Below are 20,536 nucleotides of genomic sequence, written 5' to 3' on the forward strand. Positions count from 1 at the left end.
TAAATCATTGGTATGGCCAGTGGCCACTCAAGGTCTGGAACGTAACCTGACAGTGGGCGGATTCGATTACGCTAAACTGTCCCATGTATGGCACGTGAAAGTGCAAAAACGGTGAGGGAGAAGCCCCTTCCCATATCAAACACTAATCTGCACCGCTCGGCCATTTTGTCAACAAGTGTTCATTGCGAAGACAGATAAAGCAATGAGTTTTGCATTTGAAAACAGAATCCGACTCATTATTCCACATTATTTTGCCAACGTCGCTGTGGGCTTTGTATTTATTAGGGATCCCCATTAGTCTTCCTGGGGTCCAAACATATTAAAGCACTTACATATAAAATTGGGCACCAAGCTCAAGCCCGCGAGGCAGCCCGGTTCCAAAACAAATGCAATCAACTTCCACCCGGTGCAAAACACCCAGGCAATCGAACCCCCCCCCTCACTTCATGCAGCACATTACTAAAAAAAAAAAAAAAAACTTAATCATGTCATCAACTTAGAGCATCGTTTCCCAAACTCGGTTATGAGGACCCCAAGGGATGCACGTTTAATTTTTTGCCCGAGCACTACACAGCTGATTGAAATATATCAAAATTTTATGAATAGTTGATTATTTTATAAATCAGCTCTGTATTGCTAGGGCAAAAACCAGAACATGCACCCCACGGAGTCCCCAGGACTGATTTAGGGAAACCCTGACAGAGGAATCAACCCCAGAGGAAACATTCTAAATAGATTCTTCATATTGATTACAGTATCACAAAACAGCCTTGAATAACAGTACGTTTATTTTTAAAGTAGAAAAGCATAATACAAAATGTACTAAAAACCAAGAACAGAATAATTACATATTTACAAACCAGCCACATTTAGCTCAGGGTTTCCCAAACACAGTCCTGGGGTTTGTAAAAAAAAATCTGATTCAAATAACCAGCTCATCAAGCTTTGATTATTTGAATCAGCTGTGTGGTGGTAAGGCAAAAACCAAAATGTGCACCCAGAGGTGGGGCCAGGACTGAGTTTGGGAAACCTTGATGTAGCTGCTATGTTTTGACATACCAACGTGATACTTGTTGATGAGGTATTACTTAGCTTGAATGTAGATCAAATCCAATTACATTTTAAAGGGTGCAAACTGCAAACCAGAGTGAAAACTATAATCTGCCAATAAAGGAATATAGTATGGCCTTGCCCACTGCAGTAAACATTTACACACATGTCACCCAGATATTTGATAACAAAAATAATACCATAAGCTTATGGTTTGGTAACAGTAGTGATGAATCTAGTTAGTTGCATTTTGGAATCCCCACCGTGAAAATAAGGCTGTGTGGGGACATCTCAAAGTGCCTTCCAGTCTATGGGCTCCTTCCCTGATTTCTCCAGCAACTCATTGGTCTTGGAAAAGTGCTTGCATCCGAAGAACCCTCGATGAGCAGATAAAGGGGAGGGGTGTACAGTGGGAAGAACATGGTGACGTTTCTACAGAGGATAAAGACAAAAGACCATTAAGCTGAGGTCAGTGGATTGTGTCAAGAATAGAAAAGTGTTTGTTTCACTATTAATACAATATTAAATTACATTTAACCAACCCTATCAATAGCTGCTCCCTTCTTCTGAGCATAGGCCCCCCACAGCATGAAGACGAGGCCCTCCCGGTTGGAGCTGAGCCACTGCACCACAGCGTCAGTGAAGGTTTCCCAGCCCTTGTCTTTGTGAGAGTTGGCCTGGTGCGCTCGGACGGTCAGCACAGCATTGAGCAACAAGACACCTGGAAAGAGAAGCATTGATCCAGTTGGCTCCTGATAACTGCACATCAAGGCATTGAAGTTCATCAATGCCCAATCCATACTTCAATATACTTGTTCTGATTATCTGCATTATCCTGAATAGTGCCTGCATTCATGACAGTCCTAAGATATTGCACCAGGAGTCTATGATATTTATACTGTATGTCTATAGCCAAACTTGCTAGACCAGGGGTGCCAAACTTAGGGCTGGCGTATACAGTGATCCCTCGCCACTTCGCGGTTCACTTATCGCGGATTCGCTATTTCGCGGATTTTCATAATGCATTTTTTTTTTTTTTTTGGTGCATTGTGCTCTGCATTCTGATTCGCTAAAAACTCACTCCCGCTTCTTGTATCAAAACATGCTACGAATTGTGCTATCATTTTGTCGTCTCGTGCAGTTATGTGTACGTACATAAAACAGCTTGGCAAATTTACATTAAGTTGGCCAAATTATCTTGTAATTTCGAACATCTCCTAAACCCATAATGTCGACGAAACGGCCTACACGTGAGTCACTGTATTTGTATACATGTAATAGTTGCTAATTGTAAAAAAAAAAAAAGTTTTCTATTTCGCGGATTTCACTTATCGCGGGTCATTTTCGGAACGTAACCCCCGCGATAAACGAGGGATTACTGTATTGCCAAAATATCATATCACAACAAATTGGGACGGTATTTGATGTTTTGGAATAATAAAAAGTTCTACATTTCCTTTATGAGTAGTGCATGACCCTAAGGTGGCAACACATACATTCTAAGAGATGTCAATGGGGCTTTCTCCATTATGATTGATTTGAACAGTGTAAAACAAACTTGAACCAAAAATAATTCAGCATTTTCATCCATTTCTGCACTCATTTGAGATCATTTCCACATTGGTTTGCATGATATGGAGCAAACAATCTACGCCTTAGTTTTAACTAAATATTGCAATTGCAATTTGACTAGCAATTTACATCAAAACCCTTGGGTGAACTGTTGGAATGGAAATAGAATGAGGAGTTATTGTGACAGGGTAGTAACCAATGTGTTGGTCAGTGTTTCATTGGGCACCCTATAATCTTTGACTACATTAAATGTTTTTTTCGTTGCTACTTCTATTCATGCGGACGTGACATGGCGACAAATTTCAAGAACCATCAACACAAAATGTGTTGAATGATAGTGTCCCAACCTCCCAGGCTGCCAGCCTGGTGTAGCATCCGATAGGGACAATTAGTGGAATAGTGGTGAGGTTTTAATGGGTGTAGAGCAATTTCTTTTCCCTTTTCCCCATACTTTTCCCCTTTGTTTCACAAAGTGTAATGAATTCACACTCATTAACAGTAGGCGGAACCAAAGGGCTTGATCAGAGAAATAGATGAATGGAGGGGCCATAACAGGCTTCACACTCCAGTACAGTAGGTGGCGGTGCATGCACCTTTCAGTTGGTTGCGATCCGCGAATACACATTTTAAATAGCATTCACGCTTTGCATATAACTCTTTAATTTAGAAGATACTGTTGCACAAACATGTTGATTTAGGCCTACACAATCAATGGAATCAAGCTATATTAGCTAACTACGTTTGCTCTGACTCAGTACATTTATTAGCTAGCTAACTAGCAATTAGCATTAGAGGCTAAAACGATTAATTTTAGCCACAACTTTCTAAGAAGTTGCAGACAGTATGATACAAACTAATTGTGGAATTATATTACGCTTGTGGAATATATTAAGACGCAAAGTGGAAATCAGCATCGTTATCAACATCTTGTTCCATGTGCGGCATTGACCATGCAGACTGGATCAAGCAAGTGGTCTCGTGGTCGAGCAAAAACAACTGCGCTCCTTGAGTGACAGGGGGCAGGGCTTGGTCTGTGTGGAAAGCGGAATGAGAGGAGAGAGACGACTCAAGTAGTGGAGTAAACTATAAAAACGGACGCTACACACGGTGGAGTAGCGTCTCACATTTCCCAAACAATATTAATAGAAAAAAGAATGACATTGAAATTACTTTATATAATGTTAAGTGAAACCCAAACCGGTCCATGCATCAATACCGGTATATTGTAAAATACAGTATACCGCCCAGCCCTAGTCAAACTCAATTCCCCAAGGGCTGTCTCTCTGCTGGCTTTCTTTATTTGCTTTCAATTAGTGTCCACTTAAGACCTAGACAACCAGGCAAGGAGAGTTCCTAACTAATCAATGACTTTAACTGATCAATAAGGTAGAAGGGAGGAGCGTAAACTTGCAGACATTATGCCCTCGAGGACTGGAGTTCGACACGTGTGCTAGACTATTGTGCGTACAGTACCTTGTTTAGCCCATCCAGTTAAATCTCCATGTCCAGGGTGCTGGAAGCCCTCTATATCAGACGCCAATTCTTTGTACATATTCAACAAGCTGAAAAAAAAGAAGAGGCTCTACATTTGACGATGCGGTAACTGTGTCAATGATATGAAAAACTAAATCCAATACAGTACCGAATAAAAAAGGTTAAAAAAGCTAAATGTCCTTCACATAGATAAATGTACAGTGCCTTCAGAAAGTGTTCACACCCCTTGACTTTCTCCACATTTTGCCGTTACAGCCTGAATTAAAACATTTATTAAATGTAGATTTTGTTTTACACTGGCCTACACACAATACCCCATAATGTCAAAGTGGAATTATGTTTTTCGATTCATTTATCTTTTACAAATGAAAAGCTGAAATGTCTTGAGTCAATAAGTATTCTACTCCTTTGTTATGGCAAGCCTAAATAAGTTCAGGAGAAAATATGTGCTTAACAAGTCACATAATAAGTTAAATGCCCTCACTGTGTGCAATAACATTGTTTAACATGATTTTTTGAATGACTACGTCATCTCTGTATCTCACATACAATTACCTAAAGTCCCTCAGTCGAGCAGTGAATGTCAAACAGATTCAACCACAAAGACCAGGGAGGTTTTCCAATGTCTCACAAAGGGCCCCTATTGGTAGACATTGAATATCCTTAGAGAATGGTGAAGTTATTAAGTACACTTTGGATGGTGTATCAATAACAGTTGGTTGGTGGCACCTTAATTGGGGAGGACAGACTCATGGTAATGGCTGGAGCAGAATTAGTGGAATGGTATCAAATACATAGAACACATAGTTTCCATGTGTTTGAAGCCATTCCATTTACTCCGTTATTATGAGTCATCCTCATAAAGAGACTAAAGGCTGTGATAGGAGAAAACTGAGGATGAATAAACATTGTAGTTACTCCACAATACTAACCTAATTAAACAGTGAAAAGAAAGAAGCCTGCACAGAATAAAAATATTCCAAAACATTTATCCTGTTTGCAATAAGGCACTAAAGTAAAACGGAAAAAAAATTGGCAAAGAAATTAACTTTATGTCACGTAAACAAAGCGTTATGTTTGGGGCAAATCCAACACAACCAGGGCCTAAAATTAACACCCGCCACCTGCCAAATGTGGGTAGATTTTGGCATTGGTGTGTAAGATGTCTATTTCACCAACCACGTTGACAGATGGTCAGGGCTCAACAGTGCGAGCATTTCACTCACATGTGAATAAAAAGTCAAGTATGATCACATTTATAGTAAAATAAATGGTGCAGTAGCTGTCTTCAAAGTATTTCTATCATAGTTGGTAAATTAAATCGCACAAAGTCAAAGAAAGACGAATCCTATATAGCCTATTCCACCTCACACTGCCTGGCTGGGGGCTGTGCACATGTAAAGAGCTGAGAGAAAGATTCATTTTTACACCTCGATCACACCGACAGCGTCATTGCATTTTGGTACACCAGAAGTACATTCATTTCCAATGGAACACTGCATTTGCCTTGCAGCATTGCGTTGCAGAGGCAGTTGCAGTGCGTTGTGCACACGTTGAACGTATGCATCAAACTGTATGTGAAGACGGCTTGACAGAAATGGTAGCAGAAGGTGAATGTTGAAATTTTGTTGCACACATATCCAGATGATTCTGCGTACTATTTTGAGCAATGACGCTATCGGTGTCATCAATGCGTTAGAAGAGCTGCGCACATGTATAAACGCTGGTCTAATTTACTTGAAAAGAAAGTCTACTGAAGTTAGACTTTGAACTTGTGTTTCTTGGCTATTTACATTGTTTTGTTTACCAGCTAGGTTGTTTTTCTATGTTTGAGTTTCAACTGCTAGGGAAGAGAAGATAACACTGCTACTAGTCAGGCTCAATCTCACAGACACAAACACGACTGGAGCAACCACAGTAACCTCTCGCATTTAAAGGGGTAGGTGACATTTGTCATCTCATCTGTTATTTTGGTTAAAAGACTCAGTTCACAGGGCCTCCCGAGTGGCGCAGAGGTCTAAAGCACTGCATCACAGTGCTTGAGGCGTCACTACAGACCTGGGTTCGATCCCAGGCCGGGACCGGGAGTCCCATAGGGTGGCACACAATTGGCCAGCGACGTCCAGGTTAGGGGAGGGTTTGGCCGGGGGGGGCTTTACTTGGCTCATCGCGCTCTAGCGACTCCTTGTGGCGGGTTGGGCGTCTGCAGGCTGACTTCAGTTGAATGGTGTTTCCTCCGACACATTGGTGTAGCTGGCTTCCGAGTTAAGCGGACTGGTGTTAAGAAGCTCGGTTTGGCGAGTCATGTTTCGGGGGACGGATGACTCGACTTACGCCTTTCCCGAGCCTGTTGGGGAGTTGCAGCGACAAGACAGGATCGCAATTGGATATCAAGAAATTGAGGAGAAAAAGGGGGTAAAATAAAATAAGACGTCCAGAAAGACTCACAGCTGTAGTCGCTGCCAAAGGTGATTGATTTTAACATGACCAAGGGGGTTGAATACCTTACTTTAGACCTCTGCGCCACTCGGGAGGCCCTGTGACCTGAGTCTTTTAACCAAAATAACAGATGATATGACAAATGTCACCTACCCCTTTAAATGCGAGAGGTTACTGTGGTAGCTCCAGTCTTGTTTGTGCCTGTGAGATTGAGTCTAATCAAGATAGGTTTTTTTATTTATTTATTTTTTACAGATGTTAGAATTTTTCTTCCACATTGACATTCAAGTATTTTGTGTAGATCATTGACAAAAAATACAATTAAAATACATTTCTAAAGGCACTGTATGTATTACACCATACATTTTATTTCAGGAAACATATTCCCCTTGCCTGGATATGTTCAACATGGTCTACAACGTAATAATACTGTAGGCTACCTGGGTGGAGGTGGGATAGGTTTCTGCACACTGAAGCATAATCCATGGGCTTGGTTTGAACCGTGATATGGGTCCTGACCGAGGACTACAACCTTGACCTGTACCAAGGAGAAATGGCTCTGATCGTTATGGGCAGTGCAGTGGTTCTTCCCCCTGGAAAGAACTTGTACAGCCTAACCTTATGAGTTGGCTCATACTGTACATTAGAGGGTTTCTGCCCCTTAATATGAAAAACTGTACATGTGCCATTGTTGTCAAAAACCTAAACTTACATCGTGGATGTCACACATCTGTGTCCAGGTGAAAACATGCTGAGGGGGTGGGTAGACAGTGTTCAGTTTCCTCTCTCCATCAACGAAAGACATCAACTGAAACAGTAAGGAGCGAAGGGAATTGGATTATGCACATTTCTGATAATCTGTACGATGTAGCTATGTGTGGGTAGACTCATCTTACGTTTTTGAAATAAGGCTTTCCAAACTCAGAGACCAAACTCTTTCGCCAACTCTCCCCAAATTCATCCGGTGTGTTACTTGCGCACAGTTTCTCCAACGCTGCTTGCTTGTTTTTGGCGATTCGGGCCAGCAGTTCTGGACACACTGGAGAAGAGGATGACTCCGTCGTTCCGTTGCCTGATCGCTTCAGCTTCTTCACCCGTCCAACCTTGGTATATTGAGCAAAATGCAAGGTTGGTGAAACACGCGTGGCTGTTAATGGTGCAGTTAAACATTTTTTGGGAGAACGTCGCAAATATGGTACATTCATTGCAAGCATTTTAGCTAGCTAGCAACATGTTCTAAATCTGCTACGAAACTTGAGCAAATTTCCTAAACACTGACGCCAGTGACGCCACCCCCTGTGATCGCTGATGGTAAAGATATCGCGGGTTTTGTGTGTTACGGTCAAAGATGGTTAAGACTACTGGTTTGAAACCCATGTTGTATGGTCTTTTCAATGTTATCACATAAAATATAACAATTGAATCAATGATTTTGTTAGTTAGCAAGCAGATTATTGTAATAACAGCGTCAAGACAACAAGGTACGTGCTGGTGAAACTATATAACCTGATTTCAATATGTATACATGCAACTTTAGGTTAAAAGTTGTAATGTACAGAATGTTAGCTCCTTAAAATAGTTACACAATTGCACCGGTTTGTACTCATGCAGCTCGCGTGCAAACAATTATTATAAATGAATAGTACGCTAATTCTCACATGTTCTTGGGCATCCTCTCTCTCATGTTCCCCTCCCGAAGCTCTCTTCTTCAAAATGGGCGGAAAAAAAGAATTGATAGTTTTCTGCCCTATCATTTTAGTAACCTTGATTAATTTGGTAGTAGTTGACTTAGAGCTTGTGTTCCTTATTGTTCAGCAGCACTAACACAGTCCCGCTTGTTTTGAACCACTTCTCTGACAGAACATTTCCCGCCAACTTGCGATGACGTATTGCTAAGGTGAATGCGCAGGGCTTCGGTCATAGTATGGTCGGCGCTATCCAACATTGTCTCAGAGCATTTAGTATTATTCTGTACGTAGATTTGGTGACACCCTATTTAGTATGATATATATTAATTTGTGGCTGTCCATCACCCATTTCTTATGATATGTTACAAATTACAATTCGTATTATATGTTATGAATTTGCAAAACGTACAATATGTTATACATTTGCAAAACGTGTTATATGTTACGAATTTGCAAAAACTGCAATGTTATGTTAGCTAGGGTTAGGGGTTAGGGTTAAGTTTAGGAGTTAGGTTAAAGGTTAGCTAAAACGGTCAAGGTTAAGGGAAGGGTTAGCTAACATGCTAAGTAGTTGCAAAGTAGCTAAAAAGTAGTAAGTAGTTAAAAAGTTGCTAATTAGCTCACATGCTAAAGATGTCCGCGATGAGAGTCGAACGCACGCTAGACGTTCACGTTATACGCCAACCCATTCACCAAGACCAACCATTGAAGTTTAAATTTAAAATGGTTAAGGCAGTGTTTACCAAACTCGGTCCTGGGGACCCCAGGGGGTGCACGTTTTGATAATAAGTTGATTATTTGAATCAGCTGTGTTGCTATGGCAACAACAAAAAAGTGCACCCCTTGGGGTCCCCAGGACCAGGTTTGGGAAACGCTGGGTAAGGGTAGAGGTTAAGGTAAGGGTTAGGGTTTAAGGGTAGGGACGTCCCAAGGATCCCGGGTGGCACTGTCCATCATAGTGTGCATTTTGTACCTGTTTACGTCAATGGTTATAGTTCAATGTTCATAGCAAGGTTAGCAAGGTATTAAACTGTAATGGCCAAGTATAGTGATATGTTGTAAACTTTCCACTCATGTATTTAGTAATTAATTATCCTATGCTATACGTTTATCTGTAGGCCTATTCCTTCTGTTATCCGTACTCCTGTGTTCTCTTTTCATTCTTGGTCTTGGACATTATTACAATGAAGTTTTCTCATGTTGGTGAGCACAGAGCAAGAAGGTGGCTGATGGATACATTTGTGAGTCAAACCAGGAAGCGCTATATTGATGGGACAACAGATGAACAGAGAGAACCTGTGTGGAAAAAATGTAAAGAGGAAGAATGCAATCAGGGGATTGTAAAGGAGGATGTGAAGGAGGATGCCTATTTGACTGAGTTCTCTAAGTCTTGGCAGAAGATTGAAGCAGAGGGACTGGACTGTGACTATGCTCTACTCTTTCCTAAAGAGGAAGCAGACTGCCTCTACACACAGCTGGAGGAGGAGGTAGTCTACCTCACAGGTATACAATTGTCACACTCAATTCAGTGACAGTTCAGATAATTTTTTTCTTGGTATGTAGATGAGACATTCTTATTTTGTTACAGGAGATAAAACAAAGATTCAGGTGTTTGGGAAGGTCTACAATGTCCCCAGAAAGCAGGCGACTTGTGGGGACGCAGGACTAACCTACACCTATTCTGGAGTGAGTCTTCAGGCTAGCCCGTGGACTCCAACCTTGGAGTACATTCGTGATGCTGTTACAAAGGCGACAGGGCAAACCTTCAACTTCGTCCTGATTAACAGGTGAGTCTGTCTACGCTGCTATAGAAGATTCTACATCTACAGGGGTGTATTCATTACGTCTTGCAATGGAAACAGTTTACCGTTTAAGAACCAAATAGAAGCAAATGGAGCAAAACAGGGAGGGACCTACTTGAATTTGTCCAATAGAAACTCTAGTTTTCATTGCAAAACGTTTTGTTTGGAATAAACGGTTTCGGTGTAATAAATAGACTCTAGGACTGTTGGACTGTGATTCCATTGTAGCTGCTCCTGGTTTTCTCAGGTACAAAGATGGACATGATCACATGGGTGAGCACCGTGATGATGAGCGGGAACTGGACCCCCTCTGTTCCATCGCCTCCGTATCCCTGGGGGCGGTCCGGGACTTTGTCTTCAGACATAGGGAGTCACGGGGAAAACAGTGCCGACGGCAGATCAACCCGGTGAAGCTGGAACTGGCCCACGGAAGCCTGCTCCTCATGAACTCTCCCACAAACACCCACTGGTGCCACAGCCTGCCAGCCCGCAAGAGGGTCCTCACACCCCGCATCAACCTTACCTTCAGACGCATCCTCCAAGACGGCAAGAAATGAGGGTCAGACATGGTCCGTTGGGAGTCTCACTTCATTGTGGCTGACGTCAGGGGACGTACTATCTAACCACTGTCCCCACTGCAATATTGATTCAACTAGTTTTTGAATTTGTTCATGGTCCAATTCATAAAAATCAGTAATGTGGTAACTCTTTACTTATAGATTCTTTATTTTCATAATTGTATCTATGAAAACAATCAACTTCTTCACAGATCTCACACACACAAATCTTCAAAATATACATTAGTGCAAATTGATCAGAAAATGGGTAAGAGGGATATTTAGAGGTTGCATCCTAATTCAATACTAGGAGAGTAAACGGCAGTATTTAAAACACAACTGGTATGCTTGTTGAGCATTACACTTAGATTGTGTAGTTGTACACACTGCCACCACAACTTTAAACATTTACATTTACATTTAAGTCATTTAGCAGATGCTCTTATCCAAACACTGTGGTAAATTTGTTACATTGCTATCAATTCCAATGCTCTATAAAAGAGTTGTAAAACTATCATGTTGCTTCAATATCATTTAGGAACAAAAATAACAATATACACATTAGCTTGATACCATGAGATCTTGTGCAACAACTGCAGAAATGATTCTACATGAAAGTAAATGGTCTGCAGACATGTGGAGCTAGACTAGAATCCAAACCACCTGCATGTTATTACAGTATTCTGAATTTGTTACACACGTAGAAAAATGTAATATACAGCAGCTTATATACAATGTCAATTGAAACATTGCATTATTTTAATTAAACCTACATTAAGATATGAGTGATTATTTCCAGACTGAAATAGCTGAAGACAGTGATTACATATCAAGTACCTCCACATTTCCTAATCTAGTAACACCCATTTAGCCTAAAACATCTTGGTTGAAGTAATGCAAATCTTTTGTGAAACGACTACCAGTATTCTGAGATGTTTTTGAGAACAGTCCAATCATTCCTACAGGTAGGCAATCTCTGGGATCTAAAAGGCAGTGCCTCCTAAATCACTGTAAAAGAAGAGGGGGACATTCATGATTTTAATATGACAGGAGGTCAAGGTAGAGCAGCATAATCTTTTGTACTGTTAAAGCACAATCCTACAGGTAAGCCATTGGGGCTGGAGAATTACACTTCTGAGAGGTGGTTTCTGTGGCACACATGGCTGTGGTGGTATGGGTTGGCAGGGGAGTAGGTGTCCAGTCTGGCTCAGTGCTCCGGGGCTCTACTCCAACAGTAGACGGAGCCGTCTCACCCGCTCATAGAAGAGTAGGTAGGCGTTGGAGGACAGCACCTCCTGTAGACTGGCCTTGCGTACAGAGTCATCTGAAACCCACAGCCACTGGGAGCTGAATGGAGAGGGGCTGCGGGGCGAAGGAGGGCAGCGGCGGTAAGTGACAAAGTGTCCTGAGTTCATGTCACCATGGTGAACCAACACAGCCATCAGTTGAAAGTGGTATTCTGAGGAGCTGTGGAGAGACATGGTGTATTCAACAGTGTTATCAGAGTACACACTATAATTCCAAGACAATTTATCTGATTTTGTATAATTGGTTCTTCTCTTTATTGATATGAAAAGGCTGTTTAAGATGATCAGGTTGTGTTTACCTGTAGTCATATGTGAGGTTGACCTGTGGGTTCAACCCAGGAGAATGGAGTAAGACAGACGAACAGGTTCCATTGGACAGAGGCTTGTTGTTGTTATGGTGTTCTATATCTGAAAATAAGTAGAATACAGTATGATCTTAGTGTTGTACAAGGCCTTTCAAGGGTCTGTAAAACAACAATTACATTATGAGAGTAATCTGGAGTATCTGTCCTCAAACAAATCCCAAATATTCTAAGGCCAATTTCTAAGAACCCACTAAGAACAATCATGATAGTTCTCAGTCCTCTCAAGCTGAAAGGGTAATAAGAGGTCATTAGACAAGCAATTTAGTCCCAGGAAGACAATTTAAGTGATTTCACCGTACCTTTGCCATTGGGAGGAGTCTTATCTGCAGCAACTCCTGAATCCTCTGCTTTAATGGTTTTGGGAGTACAGTTGATGCGCTGGAGCCTCTGAATGGTTGTGCGGTGTTTGTAGCGGTCCATAGACAGGTACTCTGAGATCTGGACATGTTCCTGTCTCTTTATGGGCGTACCCTCATTAGACCATGTCAGTCTCTGCAGGTGAATACAGAGACACTGTGGGAGCTGGAGGGAGGAGTCACACAAACACACGCCGTCATATACCTGTATACAGTATGTCACATAGCCGAGGACAAGGATATGCTGAAGCCAGACACAAATGCATCTGATAGTGATGTGTGCAGGGGGATACCAGTAAAGCAGTGAAACCATTTAGTACACAGCAATTGTTTCACATATCATCAAGTAGGTCACAATACGTAGGTTTCCATGTGAATATTCTAAAATCTGCATAAAGAAAATATGTACATTTTCCCACCAAACTGACTTGTTGCAGATAAATCATTGTGTGATGTAGTGCACACAAAATGTACTTTTTTGCTTACGTTTCATGATGTTTTCTCCCTCTCCCCATCTCTCTCCCTCTCTACCCCACCTGCTGTCTCGACCACTAAATACTTGGCTATGAAAAGCCAACTGACATTTACTCCTGAGGTGCTGACCTGTTGCACTCTCTACAACCACTGATTATTTTTTGACCCTATGGGTCATATATGAACGTTTGAACATCTTGAAGATCAATCTGGCCTTAATGGCCATAAACTCTTATCTCCACCCAGCACAGCCAGAAGAGGACTGGCCACCACTCAGAGCCTGGTTCCTCTCTAGGTTTTTTCCTAGGTTCCTGCCTTTCTAGGGAGTTTTTCCTAGCCAACGTGCTTCTACATCTACATTGCTTGCTCTTTAGGGTTTTAGGCTGGGTTTCTGTAGAAGCACTTTGTTACATCTGCTGATGTAAAAAGGGCTTTAAATATATTTGATTGATGTGCCGAATAAAAATCTAAAGTCCAATGTGTTTCCATTGCATTTTCAACTACCGAAAATTCGACCCTGTATATTTATTGGAAAGGAGCATCAAGCTCATCACCGTGCACTTTCACCACCCTGTGAAGTTCATAACTTGTTTCATCTGCACTGTACTACAAAAGGCCAAATGCAGTAACTTCCTTTTTCTGTCTAGACAGGATACTCCATGATATATTCTGATCAACTGGCTCGTTCTTGTGTCAAAAAACTAAATGCCAACATTAAATCAGATAATATACCTGGCCATTACAACAGATTAAACATTTTTGACCAAATTCGTAGTTACTGCGTTTTGCCTTTGTAGGGCAGCGTAGCCTAATAAATTGCATGGTTTCCTGAGTCGTAGTGGGAGGACCACACACCATATTATTGTGTGACTCAAAGTTTACTTCGATATGGTTATCTAATCAATATTTGCACATAAAGGACGTTTCCACTGCCATTTCTTGTATAATTAATTTTACCAAAACAAAAAAATCCCACCATGTCGAACGAACAAATGTTGGAATTTCTAAAATTGTGCCGAAACTTCCTGTGTCTATCACAGCAATTTCTGTATACGTTTTGACTTTACTTGCATAAAAACATGGTTAGTGGGAAAGACCATTACCTTTCCCAGTTTAAGCTGTTTGATGAAAGTTGTCCTCTGGCTTTCCAGGACATGCCCATTCACTAAGGCGCCTTGTTGAAGCTGACAGGAGAGAAGATGTCAAAACAAGGTTAATTCTAAAGCTCCAAAATAACATACCCATAGGCTCACAGAAGTACAGTTCCATTTTCTTAACCAACCAAGTGAAGACTAGTACCTTGGTGCAGTTTTCACACTCCACCTCTTTAATGGTCTCTGAAGAGATGAAATGCTGGAGACAGTGATCCAGAGAGATAGGCCAGCCCTAAGGGAAATATACTCAGCACATTGCATATACTGTAGCTCACAAGCTATTATTTTACATACATTCGTGTAGAACAGGGTTACCTGAACTCGTGCAAGCTTTTGCTCCTGCAACCTTGGTGTACACATATCAATGATATTTGTACCACCAGTGGTACAAGGAAAACCTTCACCTGAATGATATGAAGGTTTCCATCATGTATTTTTTCTCCCGTCACCCATTCTGCTTACCCATTGCGGCGAAGGGATGGATAAGGAGAGGCTGTCGAAAGAGTCATATCGCACTGGACTCTGCGAACAAGAAAATGAATTAATAGCACAAACAAACCACTGATTTAATGACAGTACACTGCCAAATATCTGATATTCACGTGATATGAAAAATAAACAAATACATTAATCACCTGTTGTTCGCAATGCTTGCAAGCCATATTGCTTGTTAGGCGGCCATGGAAAGGATGTGGAAACTTCCAAGGACTTTGTAAAGGATGAAGAGGGCCTGGAAGAGCAGAAGTAGTTTTCCTATTTTCCCAAAACCTACTTCTCTAGTAAAATATTCCACACCACTATTTGCCTCCTTACCTCGACTCTTGCAGCTTAAGGTCTTATCATCTATATCTGGGAGACTCTGATGCCAAAAACAAAGGAACAGAAGTCAGAAGGCAAAAATACAATTAACTTACATCAAAAACACACTGTGCTGAAAGAGACTAAGCTTAGCAGGGCTGTGATTATTAAAGGAAGGGGAGTGACAACTTACCTCAAGGGACTGAATGTCAAAGAGGTGGGTGACTTTGGGCTGTCGGTCTCGCTCCTCCTCCAGGGAAGAGGTGAGGACATGGAAGAGCTCATGTGCATCCTAAGAAAAGTAAATAGGGACGAGAGATTAAACCAATATACCTTACACATTAGTCATATAGCACACGCTCTTATCCAAAGTGACGTAGTTAGTGCATTCATCTTAAGATACTTTTGTGTATGTGGATACCCCTTCAAATTAGTGGATCCAGCCATTTCAGCCACACCGTTGCCGACAGGTGTATAAAATTGAGCACACAGCCATGCAATCTCCATAGACAAACATTGGCAGTAGAATGTCCTTACTGAAGAGCTCAGTGACTTTCAACGTGGCACTGTCAAAGGATGCCACCTTTCCAACAGGTCAGTTCGTCAAATTTCTGCCCTGCTAGAGCTGCCCCGGTCAACTGTAAGTGCTGTTATTGTGAAGTGGAAACGTCTAGGTGCAAAGGCTCAGCTGCGAAGTGGTAAGACACACAAGCTCACAGAAAAAGACAGCCGAGTGCTGGTAAGTCACAACACTCACTACTGAGTAGAGGTCGACCGATTATGATTTTTCAACGCCGATACCGATTATTGGAGGACCAAAAAAGCCGATCCCGATTAATCGCCCGATTTTTTTTTGTTATTTGTAATAATGACAATTACAACAATACTGAATGAACACTTATTTTAACTTAATACAATACATCAATGAAATCAATTTAGCCTCAAATAAATAATGAAACATGTTCAATTTGGCTTAAATAATGCAAAAACAAAGTGTTGGAGAAGAAAGTAAAGTGCAATATGTGCCATGTAAAAAAGCTAACGTTTAAGTTCCTTGCTCAGAACATGAGAACATATGAAAGCTGGTGGTTCCTTTTAACATGAGTCTTAATATTCCCAGGCAAGAAGTTTTAGGTTGTAGTTATTATAGGAATTATAGGACTATTTCCCTCTATACGATTTGTATTTCATATACCTTTGACTTTTGGATGTTCTTATAGGCACTTTAGTATTGCCAGTGTAACAGTATAGCTTCCGTCCCTCTCCTCGCCCCTACCTGGGCTCGAACCAGGAACACATCGACAACAGCCACCCCCGAAGCATCGTTACCCATCGCTCCACAAAACTGTAACTGTAAGTGCAGAGCAAGAGGAACAACTTCTCCAAGTCTCAGAGCGAGTGACGTCATCGGTTACACCAGCCTAATCTCGGGAGTTGATTGGCTTGAAGTCAAACAGTTCAATGCTTGAAGCATTGCGAAGAGCTGCTGGCAAACGCACGAAAGTGCTGTTTGAATGAATGCATACAAGCCTGCTGCTGCCTACCATCGCTCAGTCAGACTGCTCTATCAAATATCAAATCATAGACTTAATTATAACATAATAACACACAGAAATACGAGCCTTAGGTCATTAATATGGTCGAATCCGGAAACTATCATCTCGAAAACAAGACGTTTATTCTTTCAGTGAAATACGGAACCGTTCCGTATTTTATCTAACGGGTGGCATCCCTAAGTCTAAATATTGCTGTTACATTGTACAACCTTCAATGTTATGTCATAATTACGTAAAATTCTGGCAAATTAGTTCGCAACGAGCCAGGCGGCCCAAACTGTTGCATATACCCTGACTCTGCGTGCAATGAATGCAAGAGAAGTGACACAATTTCAACTGGTTAATATTGTCTGCTAACCCGGATTTCTGTTAGCTAAATATGCAGGTTTAAAAATATATACTTGTGTTTTGATTTTAAGAAAGGCATTGATGTTTATGGTTAGGTACACGTTGGAGCAACGACAGTCCTTTTTCGCGAATGCGCACCGCATTATACACAATACGTACGAATGCGCACCGCATTATATGCAACGCAGGACACGCTAGATAAACTAGTAATATCATCAACCATGTGTAGTTAACTAGTGATTATGATTGTTTTTTTATAAGATAAGTTTAATGCTAGCTAGCAACTTACCTTGGCTTCTTACTGCATTCGCGTAACAGGTAGGCTCCTCGTGGAGTGCAATGTAAGGCAGGTGGTTAGAGCGTTGGACTAGTTAAACGTAAGGTTTAAGATTGAATCCCCGAGCCTACAAGGTAAAAACCTGTCGTTCTGCCCCTGAACAAAGCAGTTAACTCAGAATTGAAAATAAGACTTGCCTAGTTAAATAAAGGTGTAAAAAAATATATATATATATTTGTTGGTGATGTGGATGCAAAGGAACTTGAAGCTCTCAACCTGCTCCACTACAGCCCCGTCGATGAGAATGGGGGCGTGCGCAGTCCTCCTTTTTACCTTTAGTTCACCATCTGGCAGTCCAACGGACAAATCTGGGTTTGGCGGATACCAGGAGAACGCTACCTGCCCCAATGCATAGTGCCAACTGTAAAGTTTGGTGGAGGAGGAATAATGGTCTGGGGCTGGTTTCATGGTTCGGGCTAGGCCGCTTAGTTCCAGTGAAGGGAAATCTAAACGCTACAGCATACAATGACATTCTAGACGGTTCTGTGCTTCCAAATTTGTGGCAACAGTTTGGGAAGTCCATTTCCTGTTTCAGCATGACAATGCCCCCGTGCACAAAGCGAGGTCCATACAGAAATGGTTTGTCGAGATCGGTGTGGAAGAACTTGACTGGCCTGCACCGAGCCCTGACCTCAACCCCATCAAAACACCTTTGGGATGAATTGGAACACCGACTGCGAGCCAGGCCTAATCGCCCAACACCAGTGCCCGACCGCACTAAAGCTCTTGTGGATGAATGGAAGCAAGTCCCTGCAGCAATGTTCCAACATTTAGTGGAGAGCCTTCCCGGAAGAGTGGAGGCTGTTGTAGCAGCAAATGGGGGAACCAACTCCATAATAATGCCCATGATTTTGGAATGAGATGTTCGACGAGCAGGTGTCCACATACTTTTGGTCATGTAGTGTAGGTAGGTGGGACGACCACATATCTCAGTCATAGACTGAACAAAAATATAAAATGCAACATGTAAAGTGTTAGTTCCGTGTTTCATGAGCTGAAATAAAAAAATCCCAGAAATGTTCCATATGCACAAAAAGCTTATTTCTCTCAAAATGTTGTACACACATTTGTTTCTGTTAGTGAGCATTTCTCCTTTGCCAAGAGAATCCATCCAACTGACAGGTGTGGCATATCAATAAGCTGATTAAACAGCATGATCATTACACAGGTGCACATTGTGCTGGGGACAATAAAAGGCGACTAAAATGTGCAGTTTGTCACACAACACAAGGCCAGATGTCTCAAGTTTTGAGGGAGCGTGCAATTGGCATCCTGACTGCAGGAATGTCCACCAGAACTGTTGCCAGAGAATTTAATGTTAATTTCTACCATAAGCTGCCTCCAACATAATTTTAGAGAATTTGGCAGCAAGTCCAACCGGCCTCACAACCACAGACCACGTGTAACCACACCAGCCCAGGCCCTATACATCCGGCTTCTTCACCTGCGGGATCGTCTGGGGGGGTGGGCGCTGAAGAGTATTTCTGTCTGTAATAAAAACGTTTTCTGATTGGCTGGGCCTGGCTCCCCAGTGGGTGGTCCTATGCCCTCCCAGGCCCACCCATGGCTGTACCCCTGCCAAGTCATGTGAAATCCATAGGGGGATATCTTGCTGCTCCATTGGAAAGTACCATCGTATTGTAGTGGATGTGAGCTTCGACTGGAAGGGCTTACTTTTAATTTGTTTTGAACGTGGAGCAGAATTATTATGGGGAACAGATTTAAAACAATAATTTTGACTTGAATGCTCTGAAAAAATGCTCACAAATGCTTAACAAGTAAGGATAACGTACCTGTTCCTCAAAGGAACTGATGTGCCACCTGTAGAGTCTGAGGACCTCCAGCAGACACCCTGCATCCAGCACATCCTCCGCCCCAGTGTTGTCATTTGACAGTGCTGCAAATCAGAGAATGTACTGTCAGGGTGCATCCCATATGGTACCCTATATAGTGCATTACATGGGCCCTGGTCAAAACTAGTGCACCATAGGGTATAGGCTGCCATTTGGGTTGCACCATAGAGTCTAACAATTGAGTGAACAGGGATTCTGATTCCTTCTTCGCCCATCACCAAACACTACCTTGGAGAAGCTGCAGGAGAGTTGTGGAAAGTTTGGGGTCCTTCTCTGGCTCGCCCTCTGACACACCTTTGCGGCTAGTGAACTCCTCCAGCCACTTGACGAAGGAAGGGCAGGCTGCCAGGCCCTGGAGCAGAGAGTTCATGAAGCAGGTGTTTCCCAAGTTCAGCAGGCCTGGTACCATGCCTATGGTGGATACTTTTGTTAGTATACAGTCAATGACCCTCATAAACATCCACCTACATAACATTAGTGATCCCATCTTTAACTGCCTACACAGACATTGGGCAAGCTTACCTTTCTTCCTTTTCTTTTTGTCTGTAATTGGACCCCATAGAACATATACTCCAGCAGCCATGGCAGCCGCTATTCCACCAATGACTCCCCAATTTTTCATAATTTTGTTCCTGAAAAATATTCCAAAGTGATACATATTATTGACAGTCTCACAGAAAAGTCTGAACTGTTGGGACATCAAATGCGTTTCCCTTTAGTTACTCTGAATATATTGTATGTCCATACCTAACAAACTCTAATGTATCCAAAGCAGCAGCGGACCACAATTTAGCTCAATAAACCTGTTTACTAGATCATTCCTGGTTCATGTAAGTCGAATTTCAATTGCCAAACATGACACAAGTTCGCCAGCCAACGACAGGCAGTCCTGTCGACTTGACAGACAGATCTGCCTATAAACGTTAGCTATTGTAGATTGCTCTTTTTGACATCCTCTACTACGACACAATGCACAAAGACTTCTCTAAAACATGTTGGAATTTTGCTAACAGATGGTATGGTAATCCCATAAAAGTAGTCCGTCAAATCGTTAATTTCAGATTGATGCAGTCAGATCAACAGTACTCGATTGCTTTGGCGTCGTTTGTGTGTGCGCCACTTAAAAACGTCGTTCGAACTGCTCACTAAGAAAGAGCAAGCTCATTGACCACACTTCGCTAAACCCCGACACAATCACACATTTAATTCGCGAAATGAAAGGCCTTGTAAAACATTCAGGTCTGACCTGACAATGGTACCAGAGTACAGGAACTCCCGAATAAGCTTTTCAGATGTCGCTGGTCTGCACCACGGCATATTCTCGGAGCTAACGTAGTGGAACTTAAATTGGGAGTCTTTGGATATTTGACGGACCAAACACAGCTG

General features: G+C 42.0%; 3 protein-coding genes across 10 annotated transcripts; 1 reads left to right on the plus strand and 2 right to left on the minus strand.

Annotated features, from left to right (window-relative positions):
• Positions 1–770: 770 nt before the first annotated feature.
• Positions 771–8,470, minus strand: unga (uracil DNA glycosylase a). Of its 4 annotated transcripts, XM_071352915.1 has the most exons (7): positions 8,214–8,470; positions 7,452–7,658; positions 7,268–7,363; positions 6,996–7,093; positions 4,096–4,184; positions 1,593–1,771; positions 771–1,482 (listed from the first exon to the last, which is right to left on the minus strand). In XM_071352915.1, the coding sequence occupies exons 1-7, from the start codon at positions 8,307–8,309 to the stop codon at positions 1,342–1,344; spliced, it is 906 nt and encodes a 301-aa protein (XP_071209016.1). In that variant the 5' UTR covers positions 8,310–8,470; the 3' UTR covers positions 771–1,341. The 4 variants fall into 4 exon arrangements, with proteins under 4 accessions (XP_071209016.1, XP_071209015.1, XP_071209018.1 ...); XM_071352914.1 differs by lacking the exon at positions 8,214–8,470 and having other exon boundaries at positions 7,452–7,839; XM_071352917.1 differs by lacking the exons at positions 771–1,482; positions 1,593–1,771 and adding an exon at positions 3,266–3,653 and having other exon boundaries at positions 8,214–8,429.
• alkbh2 (alkB homolog 2, alpha-ketoglutarate dependent dioxygenase) lies at positions 7,906–10,750 on the plus strand. 3 transcript variants are annotated; one of them, XM_071352920.1, is made up of 4 exons: positions 7,906–8,036; positions 9,457–9,746; positions 9,832–10,030; positions 10,293–10,750. In XM_071352920.1, the coding sequence occupies exons 2-4, from the start codon at positions 9,473–9,475 to the stop codon at positions 10,600–10,602; spliced, it is 783 nt and encodes a 260-aa protein (XP_071209021.1). In that variant the 5' UTR covers positions 7,906–8,036; positions 9,457–9,472; the 3' UTR covers positions 10,603–10,750. The 3 variants fall into 3 exon arrangements, with proteins under 3 accessions (XP_071209021.1, XP_071209022.1, XP_071209023.1); XM_071352921.1 differs by having other exon boundaries at positions 7,929–8,036; positions 9,434–9,746; XM_071352922.1 differs by lacking the exon at positions 7,906–8,036 and adding an exon at positions 8,429–8,452.
• Positions 10,748–20,536, minus strand: LOC139545290 (ubiquitin carboxyl-terminal hydrolase 30-like). Of its 3 annotated transcripts, none has more exons than XM_071352911.1 (13): positions 20,397–20,536; positions 19,673–19,782; positions 19,379–19,561; positions 19,091–19,194; positions 15,250–15,348; positions 15,072–15,117; positions 14,894–14,988; positions 14,721–14,780; positions 14,404–14,490; positions 14,208–14,288; positions 12,574–12,796; positions 12,209–12,317; positions 10,748–12,069 (listed from the first exon to the last, which is right to left on the minus strand). In XM_071352911.1, exons 1-13 carry the CDS (start codon positions 20,465–20,467, stop codon positions 11,826–11,828), a joined length of 1,512 nt encoding a protein of 503 aa, XP_071209012.1. In that variant the 5' UTR covers positions 20,468–20,536; the 3' UTR covers positions 10,748–11,825. The 3 variants fall into 3 exon arrangements, with proteins under 3 accessions (XP_071209012.1, XP_071209014.1, XP_071209013.1); XM_071352913.1 differs by having other exon boundaries at positions 20,410–20,492; XM_071352912.1 differs by lacking the exon at positions 20,397–20,536 and adding an exon at positions 19,898–20,035.

The sequence above is a fragment of the Salvelinus alpinus genome, chromosome 19 (assembly GCF_045679555.1).
Source record: "Salvelinus alpinus chromosome 19, SLU_Salpinus.1, whole genome shotgun sequence".
NCBI classification, from domain to species: domain Eukaryota; kingdom Metazoa; phylum Chordata; class Actinopteri; order Salmoniformes; family Salmonidae; genus Salvelinus; species Salvelinus alpinus.

What these genes read in the sequence shown, in the direction of transcription:
- unga (XM_071352914.1), bottom strand. Translation starts at nt 7,769, where the DNA reads ATGCTTGCAATGAATGTACCATATTTGCGACGTTCTCCCAAAAAATGT. An exon ending in CCTATCCCACCTCCACCCAG is followed by an intron (nt 4,185 to 6,995) that starts GTAGCCTACAGT and finishes CTTTTTTTTCAG; the next exon opens with CTTGTTGAATATGTACAAAG. An exon ending in AGGGAGCAGCTATTGATAGG is followed by an intron (nt 1,483 to 1,592) that starts GTTGGTTAAATG and finishes TATCCTCTGTAG; the next exon opens with AAACGTCACCATGTTCTTCC.
- LOC139545290 (XM_071352911.1), bottom strand. Translation starts at nt 20,467, where the DNA reads ATGCCGTGGTGCAGACCAGCGACATCTGAAAAGCTTATTCGGGAGTTC. An exon ending in TCTCCTGCAGCTTCTCCAAG is followed by an intron (nt 19,195 to 19,378) that starts GTAGTGTTTGGT and finishes TCTGATTTGCAG; the next exon opens with CACTGTCAAATGACAACACT. An exon ending in AGTGTGAAAACTGCACCAAG is followed by an intron (nt 14,289 to 14,403) that starts GTACTAGTCTTC and finishes CTCTCCTGTCAG; the next exon opens with CTTCAACAAGGCGCCTTAGT.
- alkbh2 (XM_071352920.1), top strand. Translation starts at nt 9,473, where the DNA reads ATGGATACATTTGTGAGTCAAACCAGGAAGCGCTATATTGATGGGACA. An exon ending in GGAGGTAGTCTACCTCACAG is followed by an intron (nt 9,747 to 9,831) that starts GTATACAATTGT and finishes ATTTTGTTACAG; the next exon opens with GAGATAAAACAAAGATTCAG. An exon ending in AACTTCGTCCTGATTAACAG is followed by an intron (nt 10,031 to 10,292) that starts GTGAGTCTGTCT and finishes TGGTTTTCTCAG; the next exon opens with GTACAAAGATGGACATGATC.